The sequence below is a fragment of the Tripterygium wilfordii genome, chromosome 16 (genome assembly GCF_013401445.1).
Source record: "Tripterygium wilfordii isolate XIE 37 chromosome 16, ASM1340144v1, whole genome shotgun sequence".
Taxonomy (NCBI): Eukaryota; Viridiplantae; Streptophyta; class Magnoliopsida; order Celastrales; family Celastraceae; genus Tripterygium; species Tripterygium wilfordii.
This window is the reverse complement of record NC_052247.1, coordinates 2,361,615-2,376,964: the sequence shown is the minus strand read 5'-3', so window position 1 is coordinate 2,376,964 and position 15,350 is coordinate 2,361,615. Positions and strand designations below refer to the sequence as shown.

At 36.2% G+C, this 15,350-nt stretch overlaps 3 protein-coding genes across 4 annotated transcripts; 2 read left to right on the top strand and 1 right to left on the bottom strand.

Annotated features, from left to right (window-relative positions):
* Window positions 1–529: 529 nt before the first annotated feature.
* On the top strand, window positions 530–9,770 carry LOC119980231 (aspartic proteinase 39-like). 2 transcript variants are annotated; one of them, XM_038822847.1, is made up of 10 exons: window positions 530–907; window positions 1,144–1,273; window positions 1,353–1,600; window positions 3,616–3,843; window positions 4,387–4,549; window positions 4,631–4,704; window positions 5,702–5,789; window positions 7,407–7,482; window positions 8,586–8,657; window positions 9,529–9,770. In XM_038822847.1, exons 1-10 carry the CDS (start codon window positions 639–641, stop codon window positions 9,678–9,680), a joined length of 1,500 nt encoding a protein of 499 aa, XP_038678775.1. In that variant the 5' UTR covers window positions 530–638; the 3' UTR covers window positions 9,681–9,770. The 2 variants fall into 2 exon arrangements, with proteins under 2 accessions (XP_038678775.1, XP_038678776.1); XM_038822848.1 differs by lacking the exons at window positions 8,586–8,657; window positions 9,529–9,770 and adding an exon at window positions 7,563–7,648.
* Window positions 9,771–11,094: 1,324 nt separating this feature from the next.
* Window positions 11,095–13,433, top strand: LOC119981222 (chitinase-like protein 1). The gene is made up of 3 exons (XM_038824278.1): window positions 11,095–11,597; window positions 12,148–12,307; window positions 12,697–13,433. The coding sequence occupies exons 1-3, from the start codon at window positions 11,201–11,203 to the stop codon at window positions 13,112–13,114; spliced, it is 975 nt and encodes a 324-aa protein (XP_038680206.1). The 5' UTR covers window positions 11,095–11,200; the 3' UTR covers window positions 13,115–13,433.
* A 384-nt stretch (window positions 13,434–13,817) lies between these two features.
* LOC119980666 (aspartic proteinase CDR1-like) lies at window positions 13,818–15,122 on the bottom strand. The gene has a single exon (XM_038823466.1). The coding sequence runs from the start codon at window positions 15,120–15,122 to the stop codon at window positions 13,818–13,820; it is 1,305 nt and encodes a 434-aa protein (XP_038679394.1).
* Window positions 15,123–15,350: the final 228 nt, after the last annotated feature.

Here is a 15,350-nt window from a genome sequence, read left to right as displayed (position 1 = left end):
ATAGTCATTATTCAAAAATAGACTATCTCTAAATTTACTACTCGGGTTCTCGTGAGAGTCATTATTCAAAAATCTAGTAAAGAGTAAAGACTAGTTCTATATTTTTAATAAAAGATAAAAATTTATAGATTGTTTCCTAAATATTGTAAAACAATAATGTTAGAAACCCCCAAAAGTCCCTAAATCTGTGTGGCATTAAAATAATCATTGATTAAAAACACAAATATAAGACCCACTTTATATCCAACACTCCACATTAAATGAGGGTGTTTTGAGGTCCTTTTTTTGGATTCTCAAGCATTATCCTATTATAAAAATGTATACTTATGACCTTTGATAAAAAAAAAATTTAACTCACACAAAATAATACTAATTAAATAATTATAAAATAAAAGGAATTGACAAACCAAAATTATTCTCTGACAGACGGAAACCTTCCGGTTCCAACCAATTACGAACGTGCTTGGCTCCAGCACGGAACTGTGTGGGTCCCCTCACTGACCAACCAAAAACCCCCGCTCTTCCCACAAGGCGCCTTCCCCTTTCTTTCTTCTTCTTCTTCTTCTTCTTCCAATGAAGATTTGATCACTCGATTTTACAGAGCAAAGCTCGTCAATTAATACGTCGTCGTGTTGGTGATGGACGAGATGGTTCCGATTACAAGGAGCTTCTTCACTTTCGCTCTCTCAACGGTACTGATTTTATTTTTCGCGGTCTCGTCTTCTACGAGCTCCACAACGTTTGCCGTCGCAAGCAACAGCAGCAATGGTTTTTTCAGTGTCAAGTACCGATACGCGGGAAGTGAGCCCTCCCTTAGCACCCTTAAGGCCCACGATAGTCGCCGCCAGCAGCGTATTCTCGCCGGCGTAGATCTTCCACTTGGGGGCTCCGGCCCTGACGGAGTCGGGTCTGTTCTACTGATCTCTGTCTTTCTTATGGTTTCTCAATGGTTTTCGGTGATGTTTCGTAAAATTATAGGATCGTGTTGCCTTCAGTTTTGTTGTTCGAAGCTCATAATTCACTTATGCTGCTTGTTTGGGACTTGTTTCCAGTGTTCTAGGCTTAAAAATTGTTACCAGCATTAGTATTGTTGCTTGTGTATGTGGTTTTGATGAATTTCCGTGGTTATCTTGTTGTTTTTAGGCTTTACTATGCTAAGATTGGAATAGGAACACCTTCAAAGGACTACTATGTACAAGTAGATACAGGAACTGACCGTATATGGGTCAATTGCATTCATTGTAAAGGATGTCCCACAAGCAGCTCCCTTGGTGTAGGCCTCATTTCTCTGCCTCTTTTGTACTTGTCCACAAGGTTTGCAGATGTGCACTGACTTTGTATCATTTTGACAGATAGAGCTAACACTTTACGATATAAAGGACTCCTCCACTGGGCAGTTGGTTTCTTGCGAGTCACAATTTTGCTATGAAGTAAGTGGGGGTGCTCTACCTGGGTGCCACCCCAATGAAACATGTACATATCTTGAAATATATGGAGACGGGAGCTCAACTTTTGGTTATTTAGTGGAGGATGTTATGCAGTATGACAAAATTTCAGGAGATATCCAGACTACTTCGTCAAATGGAACTATTATGTTTGGGTGAGTTATGGAACAATAGTTTTTTCAAATGTTTATGTACCTGGTACTAGTACACTTGTCATATTAAAACACAATAAATTTTGTGTGTGTGTGTGTTCATTAGGGTGTATGATATGAAGGTGGTATTGCATGTTCATTTTGCCCGAACATGTACCGTCAAGCATCTACTCATGGTGCTTTATTTGCTTCACGGTTAAAATTTTGTGGAATAGTTCATTTAGGATGGATCTTTCGTATGAAAAATTGTATTTATTACTCAAAATTTATCTGGAAGCTTCTTTTCATTCTATAGCGATGGGTGAAATTGCATGCTTAATGAAACACCTCATGCGTTTTCAATGTGTTTCTTTATTATGTGATAATTAGTATTAGATATAATCAGAACTCTCATGTCATTGCTGTCACATTTTAGTCCTGTTTTTGCTGTTGGCATTCCTTCTTAGGTCGTTCATAGATGTGGAGCAAGTAGGTTGAAATGAAATCAATTCATGATGTGACTTTGCATAATTGGCACTCTTTTAAAATTATTTGTCCTTTTCTTTTGACATTGACTTGTATCTTTGCTAGCCATTGCCTAAAAGACAGAAAAATGTGTTACAAAAAGTGATGATGGCTTATCTTATCAGATTAGCAGAAGTTGGGAATGTTGTAATTTTTTTGAGATTGTTACAGAGAACGTAGAATAATTTATATATGGAAGTTTTTTTGTTGGGGGTTGCCAATTACTTCATGGGCAACAATAATAATGGTTTACAGGCTCAGCAGGAAATTTTGGGCATAGTAGCAGTGATTGAATTGAAGAAATGAGGGCATATTAGGAGGCTGATGAAGGTGGACATTGTCAGGGGCTTGGCTTCAGTTTCTAGCTTATTGGTACATAGAGTGATGCAGGAAACAACAATAAACAAAAGTTGAGAGAAGAACTTGTAGAATTGAAGGATGGATAAGATAATAGGAATCGATGAGTCTCTAGGTTTGAAAGGCCACTGAAAATTCAGTGCTATTGTTTAAAACTTCCACTCACAAAGAGCCCTGAGAGTATATTCATACTAGGTTAACAAACTCCTTGTAATCCTAGTGCTAGCAAAACTTTTCGTATGAAAAGAGATACTTGACTTCTAAAAAGTTAGCAATCAACTACTGACTTTGACAATGCCTAGACTAAGCTAAATACCATAATACAATACAAATAAAAGTACCTATGATAATTAATTTCAAATTTCCAGCAACCCCTACTTGACCCAACAATGACACTAACTCAAAGAAATGTAAAACAAGACCTAAACCTAACCAGAAAATAGTTTATAAGATGACAAATGAACCACAAATCTGAAATTCTTTGATCTATAATTTTTCTTCTTCTTGTCTACATCATGGAGGACGATTCAATTAGGAAAGATGTCATATTTTAAAAAGTACAAGGGTGCAATGCAGATAGCTTAAAGAAAGAAATGTGATGTAAAGAAGACCACTAGTAGTACTTTATAAAATCAAACCAATTTTCAAATTTCAAATGTTAAGTATAACCATTAGTGAAGATTCAGCGGAGTTGGAGTTGGAGTCTGGAGATTCTTTTGTTTCTTTTGAGCCAAGGTAGACAAGTGATAGACATAGGAATCAATTGAAGATCTTCTTGTTATTTTTATTAGGGGTAAAATCACAAAAGCAATTAACTCTTTATCCTTGGGAGTCAGGACAACCAGTGGTTAAGTAGTTCCTATCAGATTCAAAGGCGCATCACCCATTGTTTCTTAGTCGGTTAGTCCTAGGACAGTGAAGGATAAGGTGATTTATTTCCTCTTTATGTTCTTTTCAGTAGAGCCTTCATCGATTTTAAACTATGACTATAGCTATATTTCATTTTTGGTTTACTTTTTTCTTGATTTCTTTGGCAACTTTGATTTCTTTTTTGACTGCATTAAAAAATATATTAAAATATATTTGTGTCGTTGTGTGTGCATTTGTGTTGCATATATCTGATCTTTTAATAAGATGTCCGTGTTATTTTTTCATAGGTGTGGTCAATCACAATCTGGGGACTTAGATTCATCTAATGAAGAAGCACTTGATGGCATACTTGGTTTCGGGAAATCAAATTCATCAATGATTTCACAGCTTGCTTCAACTGGAAAAGTTAAAAAAATGTTTGCTCACTGCTTAGATGGAACAAATGGGGGTGGTATCTTTGCAATTGGACACGTTGTACAACCGATAGTTAACATGACACCTTTGGTACCGAATCAGTAGGTGATTTATTTTTATGAATAGTTTAAGTTTCTCTTCATCTTTTTTTGTCTTATGGTTACACTTAGTCACGTTTTGGATGAATTTTAATTATGTTTCATTGGGAGCTCTTATAGTCCTGGTGGTGTGGCTTAAGATTATTGATTTGTTCAGAGAACTATGCCTTATTGGAGACTGGTTGGGTTTTTCTTTATTAAATTTGTTGCAAATGTGTAGATTAAAAGATGTAGCTACCCAGACTTTATCAAAACACAGTAATACCAGTTAGCTATTGGTTCAAATGTTCCAGGGAACTCAATTGTTGTGCACTTAATATTATTGTTCACAAAAAAAGATGCCTTTAACAGAGAATTTTTTTGTCTACAACTATTATCAGATGCAGAAAATTGTGAAGGATAAGTTCAAAGAAAAAAAGCATAGACCTTAATAAATTACAAATGATAATGTTGTTTTGTCATATGTGCTTTGCATGATCCTAGGAGTTGTACACCTGATTTGTGAATTTGGCTTCTAAAGCTTTACGTTGATATATAAAATTTTAGGCCCCACTACAATGTCAATATGACGGCTATTCAAGTTGGACGTGATTTCCTAAGTCTTCCAATGGATTTATTCGAGGCAGGAGACAGAAAGGGGACACTGATCGACAGTGGTACAACCTTGGCCTATCTCCCAGAAATTGTTTATCGGCCCTTAGTTGATAAGGTATGTGAAATAGAAAGAACTTTATATGTTAGGAGATTTCACATCATTTTCTCTGCTAATATATTTCACATATTGGCTTAGATACTTTCTTGGCAGCCTGATTTGCAAGTCCATACCGTTCATGATGATTATACATGCTTTAGTTACTCAGGAAGGTAGGTTGCATCGCTTTACTTTATTGCGGCTTTCTGTAACATTATTGTCTATCCAATTTCAAAAGCCTAGTATGGAATTTGATAATGAAATTTTGAGCAGTGTAGGTTCTCTTCTGAGTATGCTTTTTGAAGTTCATTTTACTTTATTTTCCCTCTTATTTGGCCTTTATTGTCATTGGTTCCTTGTGCAGTTAAATCTTCTTGTGACTCTTTTGTTAGCTTTGTTGATGTAGCTTAGGATCTAGATTTCTTAGTGATTGAGGGAATGGCTGATGGATAAAACCGTCTCCTGCTCCTATTCTGCTGTATTCTCTGCTGCAGCCTTCTACACCTTTCTTTTGCTATCTTTTCTAGCCTTTTCTATACTGTTCTGCTAGTTCTTCACCACCTACTACATATTTTCTTCTCTACTAAATGACGAGCTGAGCTGATGTAATTCTATTACCATGGCCCTAGATTTCTTATTCTCTGGCTGGTGTTGGCTAGTGGTTGATTGCATGTGATCTCTTCTTCAAGTTTACTGCTGTTCTAGGCACTTTTTCGGTTTTTCCACTTTGTTATTTATCCAGTAAGGTAACTAAATATAATAGTTGTGAAAGGGTTGGTGAAGCAATTGAGCTTTCCAGCTTGAACTGTGCAACATTTTATTCATTGCTTTGGTCACTTATAACGGGAAAATTTTCATATGTATGTATAATATGATGCAGTGGCAGATGTAAAGTGTAAGAACTAAACTACATAGCTCATAAAACTCTAGAGATAGAGAAAATAATTGAATGCTACTAGAATTAGGAAACAATTAAAAAGAGGACAGCTTTTACAGCTACTCTGGAACTTCATATAGGACACATTTTCTTCTTGTTATCCTGACAAATTATTTTTTATCTTGAAATGTATGGGTGTGTGGCTGCTTTCTGAAGCTCTAATACTGACATAAAAATATGAATGGAAGTTCGACTTTCAAACTGATTTATGAATTTTTGGGTTTCAATTGCAGGGTAGATGATGGATTTCCAAATGTCACTTTGCATTTTGAAAATTTAGTTTCGTTAAGGGTTTATCCACACGACTATCTCTTCGACTTCGTAAGTATATTAAAGCTAACTTACTAAAGGCTGTTTCAGATATATCTTTGTGATAATTACTATAAATTTTCTAAATTCGCTCTCTAAATGCGATATATTCAGGTGGCACCTGAAAAGATTGTGCTCCTTGAATTGCTAAACGGACATACTTGCATGAAATTTTCTTTTCCTGTCAATTTTTTGGCTTTCGACATATTAGAATTTGAATTCTACCTTAAAGAAAGTTCTGCTGGCATAACTTACTTAGTTGTTAGGTTGTCTCTATAGGTTTTATACTATAAACTACTGGTCTCATTTATTTTATATTATAATCATCTTTATAGCCATTGAAAGTTTATCCCAACTATCTAAGTTTGGTGACATTAACATCCACAATGAAGAGATTGTGGACTCCACAATAATAGGCTAAATCTCCTCCTATCCTGTGGGCTGGCCTTTGCCTCTTTGGGAAGGCCCAATATATGTAGCATTTAGTTGGTTTTAAACAGGTAGAGGTGAGAGTCAAACTCAAGACCTTGGTGTGTGCCTAATTCTTTGATACCATGTGAAACACTATTCCTCCTAAAAGTTGATGATGATAGTAGGGGCGAATCCTACACTTTTATATACTTAATGGGTCTTTTTTATATTACTCTAACAGTAACATTTAGAGGCGTGCTAGTATTTTGAGTCTATCAACTGTGGGAGTTTGGGGAAAGTATTGTGCACAATTTATAAAACCACTGTTACGAGATTTATAAAGGTTGAGTTGAAGACGTGAAACTTTCTGTATTTGAAGATAGGTGTTTTGAATAGATATACATTGGAATGCACAATGGCTTAAATGAGGTTAAAGCGAATCATAAAGAATCCTACTCATATTAGTCGATGGATTAAACAAGTCTGAATGTTTTGGAAACCATCTCTCAGATATTGTATTTGCTTAAAAGCTAAGGGAAAGGGTTGCAAATAGATCTCACAAAATTTTGTAATTTCTACTGGATGACCCAATTAGACGATCTATGTGATCGTCTGGAGCGACTTGCCAAGATGAGTGGAGGATAATGGATAGAATGACCTCATTGACGAGTTACAAAAGGGAAAGGATCTGCATTTCAGTTAAACGATGAAGACCTTTCTATATAGGGGATTTTGTTCATGAACTTTACATAACAAGAGAGTGATAAATTGCTAAACACACTCAAAACACTGATGAGGTTCAGAGAGGCTAATTATGAAGATTGTGAAGCTTTGTGCTTATGTTGATTGTCTGTTAATTATCTGCGGAGTACTACTTGTGTGACTCAAGGGAGACTTGTTAATAATTTGTATAATTTTGGAGTTTTTGGGTTTGTGTTTTCTTGCTCGTTATGGAGGTGGAAAACGGCTATCTTGCATGAAGAGGATGTTTCTAGGAATTGATAAAAAAACATAAGGGAATTGAACTTGTTCGCTCTTCAAAAAATCTTTTTAGATATGCATATATAGGGCTTCGTATGTTACCATTTATTAATACTATTTTAGTCTTCCACATGCCCTTAAATCTTTTGCTTACTTCATTTATCTCCTATGATTTTTTTCTGTATTTTTTTGTCCTCAATTGACATGAATATGTATTTACCAATATGACCTTTGCAGGAAGGTTTATGGTGCATTGGTTGGCAAAACAGTGGAATGCAATCGAAGGATAGGATGAACTTGACCCTTTTGGGAGGTAAAATTAGTCAAACATATGAGATGATTCGAAGTTGTGCTCGATGCTGATATTTCCCTTATTTATTTTCTTATGTATAGGAGCACATATTTTATCATACACTCCCATACTAATATTTGAGAGTTATATAGCTTTTATCAAGTTAAGTTGATTGATTCTTCTGCTTAAAGTCATTTTCAATGTTACTTGGTTATTTATTTATTGTCATTTCATAATCTATATTACTACTTAAAAGCAAAAGAATCTTGAGCTTTGGATTCTATGTACACATATATATGATTTGTGATTCCGTATCGAGCTTGAGAACCAGACAATTGACAAGCCCAGATCCTAATGCGCCATTATTTGACCTTGAAAGCTATCTTAAGCCACAAAACTGCAACCGTAAGCTATGAGACCCCAAAATGAGCCCAACCCGTTATATTTTTTCACCTGCATGCATCCTGCCTATACACGACCCCGCCCAATACGGGAGCATTGTACACCATAGTTGTTTTTTTTTTTTTTTACCTTGGTATGATATCTTTGCACTTCTTATACCCTCTCAACTTCCTTCTACACTCACTACTACCTTATTTTGTTCCATCTATTGTACCTCAGGCATCTTAATATTTTCCCCTTGGCTGCACAGGAGTGTTAGACTTGTTAATGGTTTAGCTTATAGTAACCTGAGATTAGTTAGTTGCGCCTTCTTCTTCAGAAAGGGGCAAATGGGAGGACGAGATATTTTAGGTGGTTTTTTATAGTTATGTTTTGGTACAAGCTGGACAGATACATTGTTTTTAAGATATAATTTATTATTCTATTGCCGGATTGCATTTTTAGAATCTCGAGACCAGATGACTTTTACTTATCCTGTAAACTAATAATTGAATGAAGAGGAACTCAACGGTCATTAGTTTGACCTATTGAAATTACCAAAATGTTTATTATTCACGATGAATCCCTCTTTAATTCCAAGTGATTATCTGTCTAAATACTCAAACATTGGCTGGTTACCTCTGCATAACTCAAGCTACCTGTTTGATATTGGCTTTTGATAAGCAGAAGTGCTCTTCTTTTATATTTCTCCTAAGCCTTGTCCCATTCTCTTTTATTTGCAGATTTAGTGCTTTCAAATAAGCTAGTCTTGTATGATCTCGAAAATCAGGCCATTGGATGGACCGAGTATAACTGTGAGTATCATATGTCCTATTTCCTTCTGAATATTTGATTCTATTGCTGGTTTTCATTTGCAGTTGGCATTCTGGGATAATATACATTGCAAATTTTCTTTTATCATAGCTAGTTATTGGACTTCTTTTTCCTTATCACACCCTGCATTATCTACCGACTGGGCCTCAGCCCAGGTTTCAACTGATCCATGGGGTTGCTTCCTTCCATGTGGCTCGGGGTTTACAAGCCAATTGTCTGGTGATCAGCTGGATTTGTTTCACGTTACCAAAAAAAAGTAGAGCCATGAAGCACCGATATGTTTGCATTCTCTTAAACCTCAGAGTCTGAAAAGCTGGTAACTAGGTCATATTATTCCTGATTGGGTGGTATTCATGTTGAACAGTAGGCTAGTGAAGAGATGTCGAAACTTACTTTGAAGACTAGGAGCATTACTATCTGCCCCCTGCCTTCACATCTACCCATTGTCATAAGACTATTTCTAGCTTGAAAAGAAGAATTACTGTTCATTTTCCGATTTTCTTCCTTGATTTTAATCATTTATTTGAGTTTAGCGGCATATTCTTGTTTCTTAGACCTGTCTTTCCTCTCCAAAATTCTTGGTATGAGAAAATACTGGTTGAGATTATATTGAATGACCCACATGACATTGGCTAAACACTAATAAAAAGTAGAAAAGTGGACTATTTGTTGATTTAATTTCCAAGTTTCCAATATGTTTATGTTACTTTTGTTTGACAATTGGGTAAACTATATCCCTTGTTGGAGGTTAAAGAATTGGAAACTGGATAGAACTTAGAAGTGACTTGACTTGTTCTAAATTGTATATCTATTTAATTTGATTTCTCTTTGCATTATGTTGATTTCTTTCAGGCTCCTCGAGTATCGGAGTGCGGGATGAACAGACTGGAACTGTACATTTAGTAGGTTCCCATACCATTTCTTCTGCGCACAATTTGATTATGCAATGGACTATGCTATTACTGATGTTATTGATGTATGCTTCTATGAATTCGATTTATTGAAAGTGTGGCTTCAATCGGTATAACTTATCTATTTACAATGAAGGTAAAGAAAATTAAATATGAAAAAAAAAAAGGAAATCTCAAAATTCATTGTTGAACTTGAAAAGGTGCATCACACTTTATTTTGTGGATATATACATAACTGTGGAATGATGAGGTTATACCATGTATGTGTGTGTGTATATATATATATATATACATTCCAAAGGATGAATATCAAAGGCGACTTGTTTATAGTTTAGAGCTGGGTTGCAATCTCTCCGGCTCTTTCTTCGTTTAGGTTATTTCTTGGCAGGGGTGTTTCCGGGGGTCAGGGAGGAGAGGGTTCGGGAGCTTTCCAATAGAACGCCCCTTGCCAAGCATGGTGTTAGTGTTTATAAACATTCACAAGAATGATTTTGTTTAGGGATTAGGATTTACGGTTTTATTTGAAGTAGATAAATGTTCGATCAATTAATCACAAATTAGATTTTTTTCAGTAATAAAAAGAAATCAGAGGCAAAAGGAGGAAGAGACGAGAAAAAGTAATTAAATTATTTTTATTTTAAATTACATATACATATTTCTCAATTTTTTAATTTTATTTTTAGATTAATTCAACACGAAGCATCACATTTTAAAAAGAAAAATAAGGTTTTGTAGCACAATATTAACTATCATTTGAGAAAAGAAAATTTTGTAAGTTTTGATTAAATTTATGTGACATTATACCTGGCACAAAAAAAAAATTTGGAATTAATAAATTAAAAAAAAAAACTAAAATCATATTATGAATTTGTTTGCTCAAATGTCACTTGTTCAATTATTGAACACATACCCATAAAAGAATCTATTACCTTTAATTGTTGAATAAAGTAAGTCTAATTTAGAAAAGAGATCTAATACTAATTTAATTGAGCTAAAAAATCCTTTAAAAATTGATAGTTTATGTGGAGAATTTGAATAAAAAAATACAAATATCATGATAATTGTGAATTTATTATTTTCAAATAATTCCCATTAATTTGCATGAATTATCTACTAATCATATATAAAAAAATCCATTAATCTTATAAACATATTTTCTTTCAAAACCACTAAAAAATATATTTTTCATTGAAATCGAACATTGAGCAGACATATACCTAATCAAATTAATTGTCAACCGAGTTACTTCTCACTGGTAAATCCTATAAACAAACATTGATTTATGACAATTGCAAATTTATACAATATTTTCATGGCAATATTATTGTCGGTGGAACGCATGGGTGGGGTCACCTCCATTACCATCCCTCCTAAACCCAGCCTGTCATGTCGGTAAACATCGAACGGTTTCTCCCTCAATGATCTCTCATCCACCGTTGATAATCTCCGCGAATCTGTTCGACATTTAAAGCCACTCTTCTAGTCTACGAAGGCTGAAAACGACAATCGATCTACCACTCTCCTTTTCTTTACTTCCCGCGATTCCTTCTCCCATTCATTCATTCCTTCCTTTCCATTGCTGCCGACAGTAGAGTACCAATTGATCCGCAACGATGAGGGGCATTTTCTTCATTCCCGTTGTAGCGGCGGTGCTGCTGGTGCTGGTGTCGGATGTCGCGACGGCGGACAATGGAGGATCGTCGGATCTGAAGCTGCAGGTGAAGACTGTTAGGGGGAAGAAGTTGTGTATAAAGGGTTGGGAGTGCAGGGAGTGGTCGATCCATTGCTGTAATCTCACTATATCAGAGTACTTTCAGTCGTACCAGTTCGAGAACCTCTTCTCCAAGCGTAACTCCCCTATCGCTAAAGCTGTAGGCTTCTGGGACTACTTTTCCTTCATCACCGCTGCCGCTATCTATGAACCCCTTGGTTTCGGCACTACTGGCGGCAAGATGATGCAGATGAAGGAGATCGCCGCCTTCCTCGGCCACGTTGGTAGCAAGACCTCTTGTAAGTACCGAATGACTCATTGAATTTGGTCTTGTATTGCATTGAACTTGAATTGTGGGGATAAATATGATTGGTATACAAGGAAATTTTTTTTAACAACTTGGCATTAGCTTAGTCCTTATATCATCGAGCTTAGAGGTGAAGATCTCTCAAGTCAGGTGTTCGAATCGTTAGGACGTAATTCCTTGGGATTTTTTGGGTTCCGTGGCACGGACCTGCTTCTTTGCTTCTTGGGAGGGGTTAAGAGCTCTATTCTGGTCGTTGACCCAGTTTTACTTGCGCACTGGGTTTCGGCTTAGGACTAAATTGATAGCCCACTGTGCGCACGGGGTGGCTATCTCAGGTTTAAAACTAGCCAAGGGGTCACAAAGTAGTCGTTGGGCTGGGCCTTCTCGGTAAAAATAAAAACGTATACAATGAATTTTAAATCTTGGGATTTAGACGAATGAACTTGAAAAAGTGTAGTTGGAGGCAGAGTTTTGATGCGGATTCTTGTATAGGAAACTAATTGTGGTGACTGGTGATGATGGTGGTTGATGATATTGTTTAGGTGGTTATGGAGTTGCTACTGGAGGACCATTGGCTTGGGGTCTTTGCTATAACAGGGAATTGAGTCCTAGCCAGTCTTATTGTGATGACACATACAAATACACCTATCCATGCGCTCCTGGAGCTGAATACTATGGTCGTGGTGCCTTGCCTATCTATTGGTACGCATTTCTTTTCTTCAATCCAAGTTTCTTGTTTATCATGCTTATTACTAACCATGCATCACATCATGATTATAACACGAGATTTGGAGGAGAAGAATCAATTTTGATGGTGAAATTAGTCATTAATTTTCTGTTGCAACTTGCAAGTTCTTGAGGTTTTGTCCCACTTTGAGCTACTTTTACCTGGTTGATTTTGCATTAGATAGATTTCAGGTTGAAGTAGATAGAATCATTTTATTGGTGGGAAAGGAGATACATCTTTTAATTGACGTTTCTATAAATTTGATACATTTTAATAGATAAAATTCGGAATTGGATACTGGATGATAGTTTGTTATGCCGTTAAACCCAATGTTAGGGGTGTTTTGTTGGTCGTGTCATCGCAGGAACTATAACTATGGAGCAACCGGGGAGGCTTTAAAGGAGGATTTGTTAAACCATCCGGAATACATAGAGCAGAATGCTACACTGGCCTTCGAGGCTGCAATTTGGAGGTGGATGACCCCAATCAAGAAATCACAGCCTTCAGCACACGATATCTTTGTTGGTAACTGGAAACCCACCAAGAACGACACTTTGTCAAAGCGTTTTCCTGGCTTTGGCGCCACAATGAATGTTCTCTATGGGGATCTTGTTTGTGGTCAAGGTGATATTGATGCTATGAACAACATCGTCTCCCATTACCAGTATTACCTCGACCTGATGGGTGTTGGCCGAGAGGAAGCAGGTCCTCATGAAGTGCTCACTTGTGCTGAGCAGCGTGCATTCAATCCAATCACTTCGACTCCTGTGTCGTCTACTTGAGCTATATATTTCTCTGTGTATGCTGGCCAATCTCAAAAGGTAATAATAAGATTGGAAAAAGTTTGAATGTTTCTTCTTATCTTCAGCGTCCGTGTGGAATCAGAATACCTGGACAATCGATTGCGTAACATGGATGGATTAGTTTGCTGCTGTTGCCATTTGTTATTGTCTCATAAATTTCACCAAATTCATTGTTTCTTAAAGTTGTGTGATATGAATATGATATTATGTTTTGTTACTTTGTGTAGTATATTTAGTCATGTACCATTTTGTGGTTGAATTGCAGAAGATATGTAAAGTAATATGACCTTATTTCACATCTCTCTTCTTGGTTCTATCAATTATGTTAGATGCCTTGCCGTCTTATCGGGGGAAAAGAAGAAGAAGAAGAAGAAGGTGAATACATAGTTTTAAAAGAACATCGTAGTATTCAAGAGGTATATATAAAAATAATCACTTGCATGTGAAACATAATTTGAAAGATTGAAGCCTGCCTTGTTTACACTGCAAGCTGTTGATTAGGTGTAAACAGGCGTGCTTTGTATTATTACTACTTTTTATTTATTTGGGTATTACAACACAAACGTAGAGAAACCACAACTTATTACACAGGGTATATGCCAAAACCAAGACGAAGACATATACTAGCACCTGATCATATTATTCATGGCATATATATACTTGGAAAAGAGAACCAGAACCATTAATATGGAACTTTGTGGCACTCAACCGGAGCAAAAGTGAGCGAATGGCTTGACAGGTCAAATATCATTTGAACGACTACTTGTGCCTTGTTCCCCATAACAGAAACTCCATCTTTTGATACCATTAATGTCAAACACATGTAGTCACCATATTCACGAAACATTGTGGAAGGATTCACAGGAAAGTCTCCCTTAGATAGGAATGGGTGAGAAAAATTAAACACAACTTTGGGTCTCTTGACGAATTCATGTTTGTTGAAGCAAGTGTCATAGTCCGTATCTCCGATTGATTCTACATGGCCAACTTGGTTTTTAAACTCCCCAATGAATTCATCATACATGTTTTGAGGCAACGATGTAGAGGGTGTCTGAATATCAACTATCATATCATGTTTCTTATTTGGTATTTTTATTTTCTCACTGTTAATGCTAATGGCTTGAAGGTTGAGGTGGTAGCTGGGATGAGAAGGATCAACTTTAACTGTATATCCTTTAATATCGCGGTTGTAGAGTTTTAAATCCGATCCGAATTTAATCTTACTAGGATTATCTAATTGCTTCGCGTCAACCAAGCAGTAGGAGAATTTCTCACTAAATCCTTTTCCCAATTGAGAAACCAGCGAAAATGGCCCTCGTCCAAGACCAACAACACCTTGAACAGCATCTTTAAAATTCCCGTGATGTGCTTCATCGCATCCAAACACCATATAAAATGATTTTTTCTCTACGTTTTCGGTAGATTCAAAGTAGAAGGTCTCATTGCCCAGCTTTCCATAGGATAATATTTCGTCATGTTGATACATATATTGGCACTCATTTGAGCCCGAATGACGCGTACCTTTTATATCTTTGCACTCTTGTGAGCCAAACAGAATACTGTGATAGGTATTTGAAAATTCTGGATCATAAGGTGATTGATGTTGATTCTTACAGTTGGAAGAACAAGTGCCACAGCGTATACATGTTAGGTCACTTGACATGCTTGGGATAACAACTCGTCCATAATTTGACTTACTCATATAAATGTTCATGTGATAGTCGCCGACAATTAAATCGGACTGTACATATTTTGCATCAGTTAACATAGACATATTCAAGTGATTGAGGTGATTGAGGCGATTGAGGGAATGGATGAGAGCTGCTTTCGAACGCTCGGACTCTGTTATAGACCAGTCATAAAATGGAGATGCTTTTGAATCACGATGACTAAGATCAAAGCTGAAAGAATTCTTCTTTGCTTCCATTGGATACAAACTGAATGCACTGAACAAAAGGAGACTCAATATGAAAATCAAGTGATGCATCGTTGAAGTAAATGGAAGGCAGGACGAAGAAAGAATAAGATGTTTTGTTATTTGTGTTATTTTAGTATGCATATATATAGATGGAGAAGTCGTTATCTACAACATTTTCTTACACTAGAATACAAGATACATGTAAACAACATTAAGGACAGTTGTATAGTTTAAAAAACCTAGATATTGTCGTTTAAACTACTTAAATCATCGGAAAGGTTAGGAGTTAACTCTCTT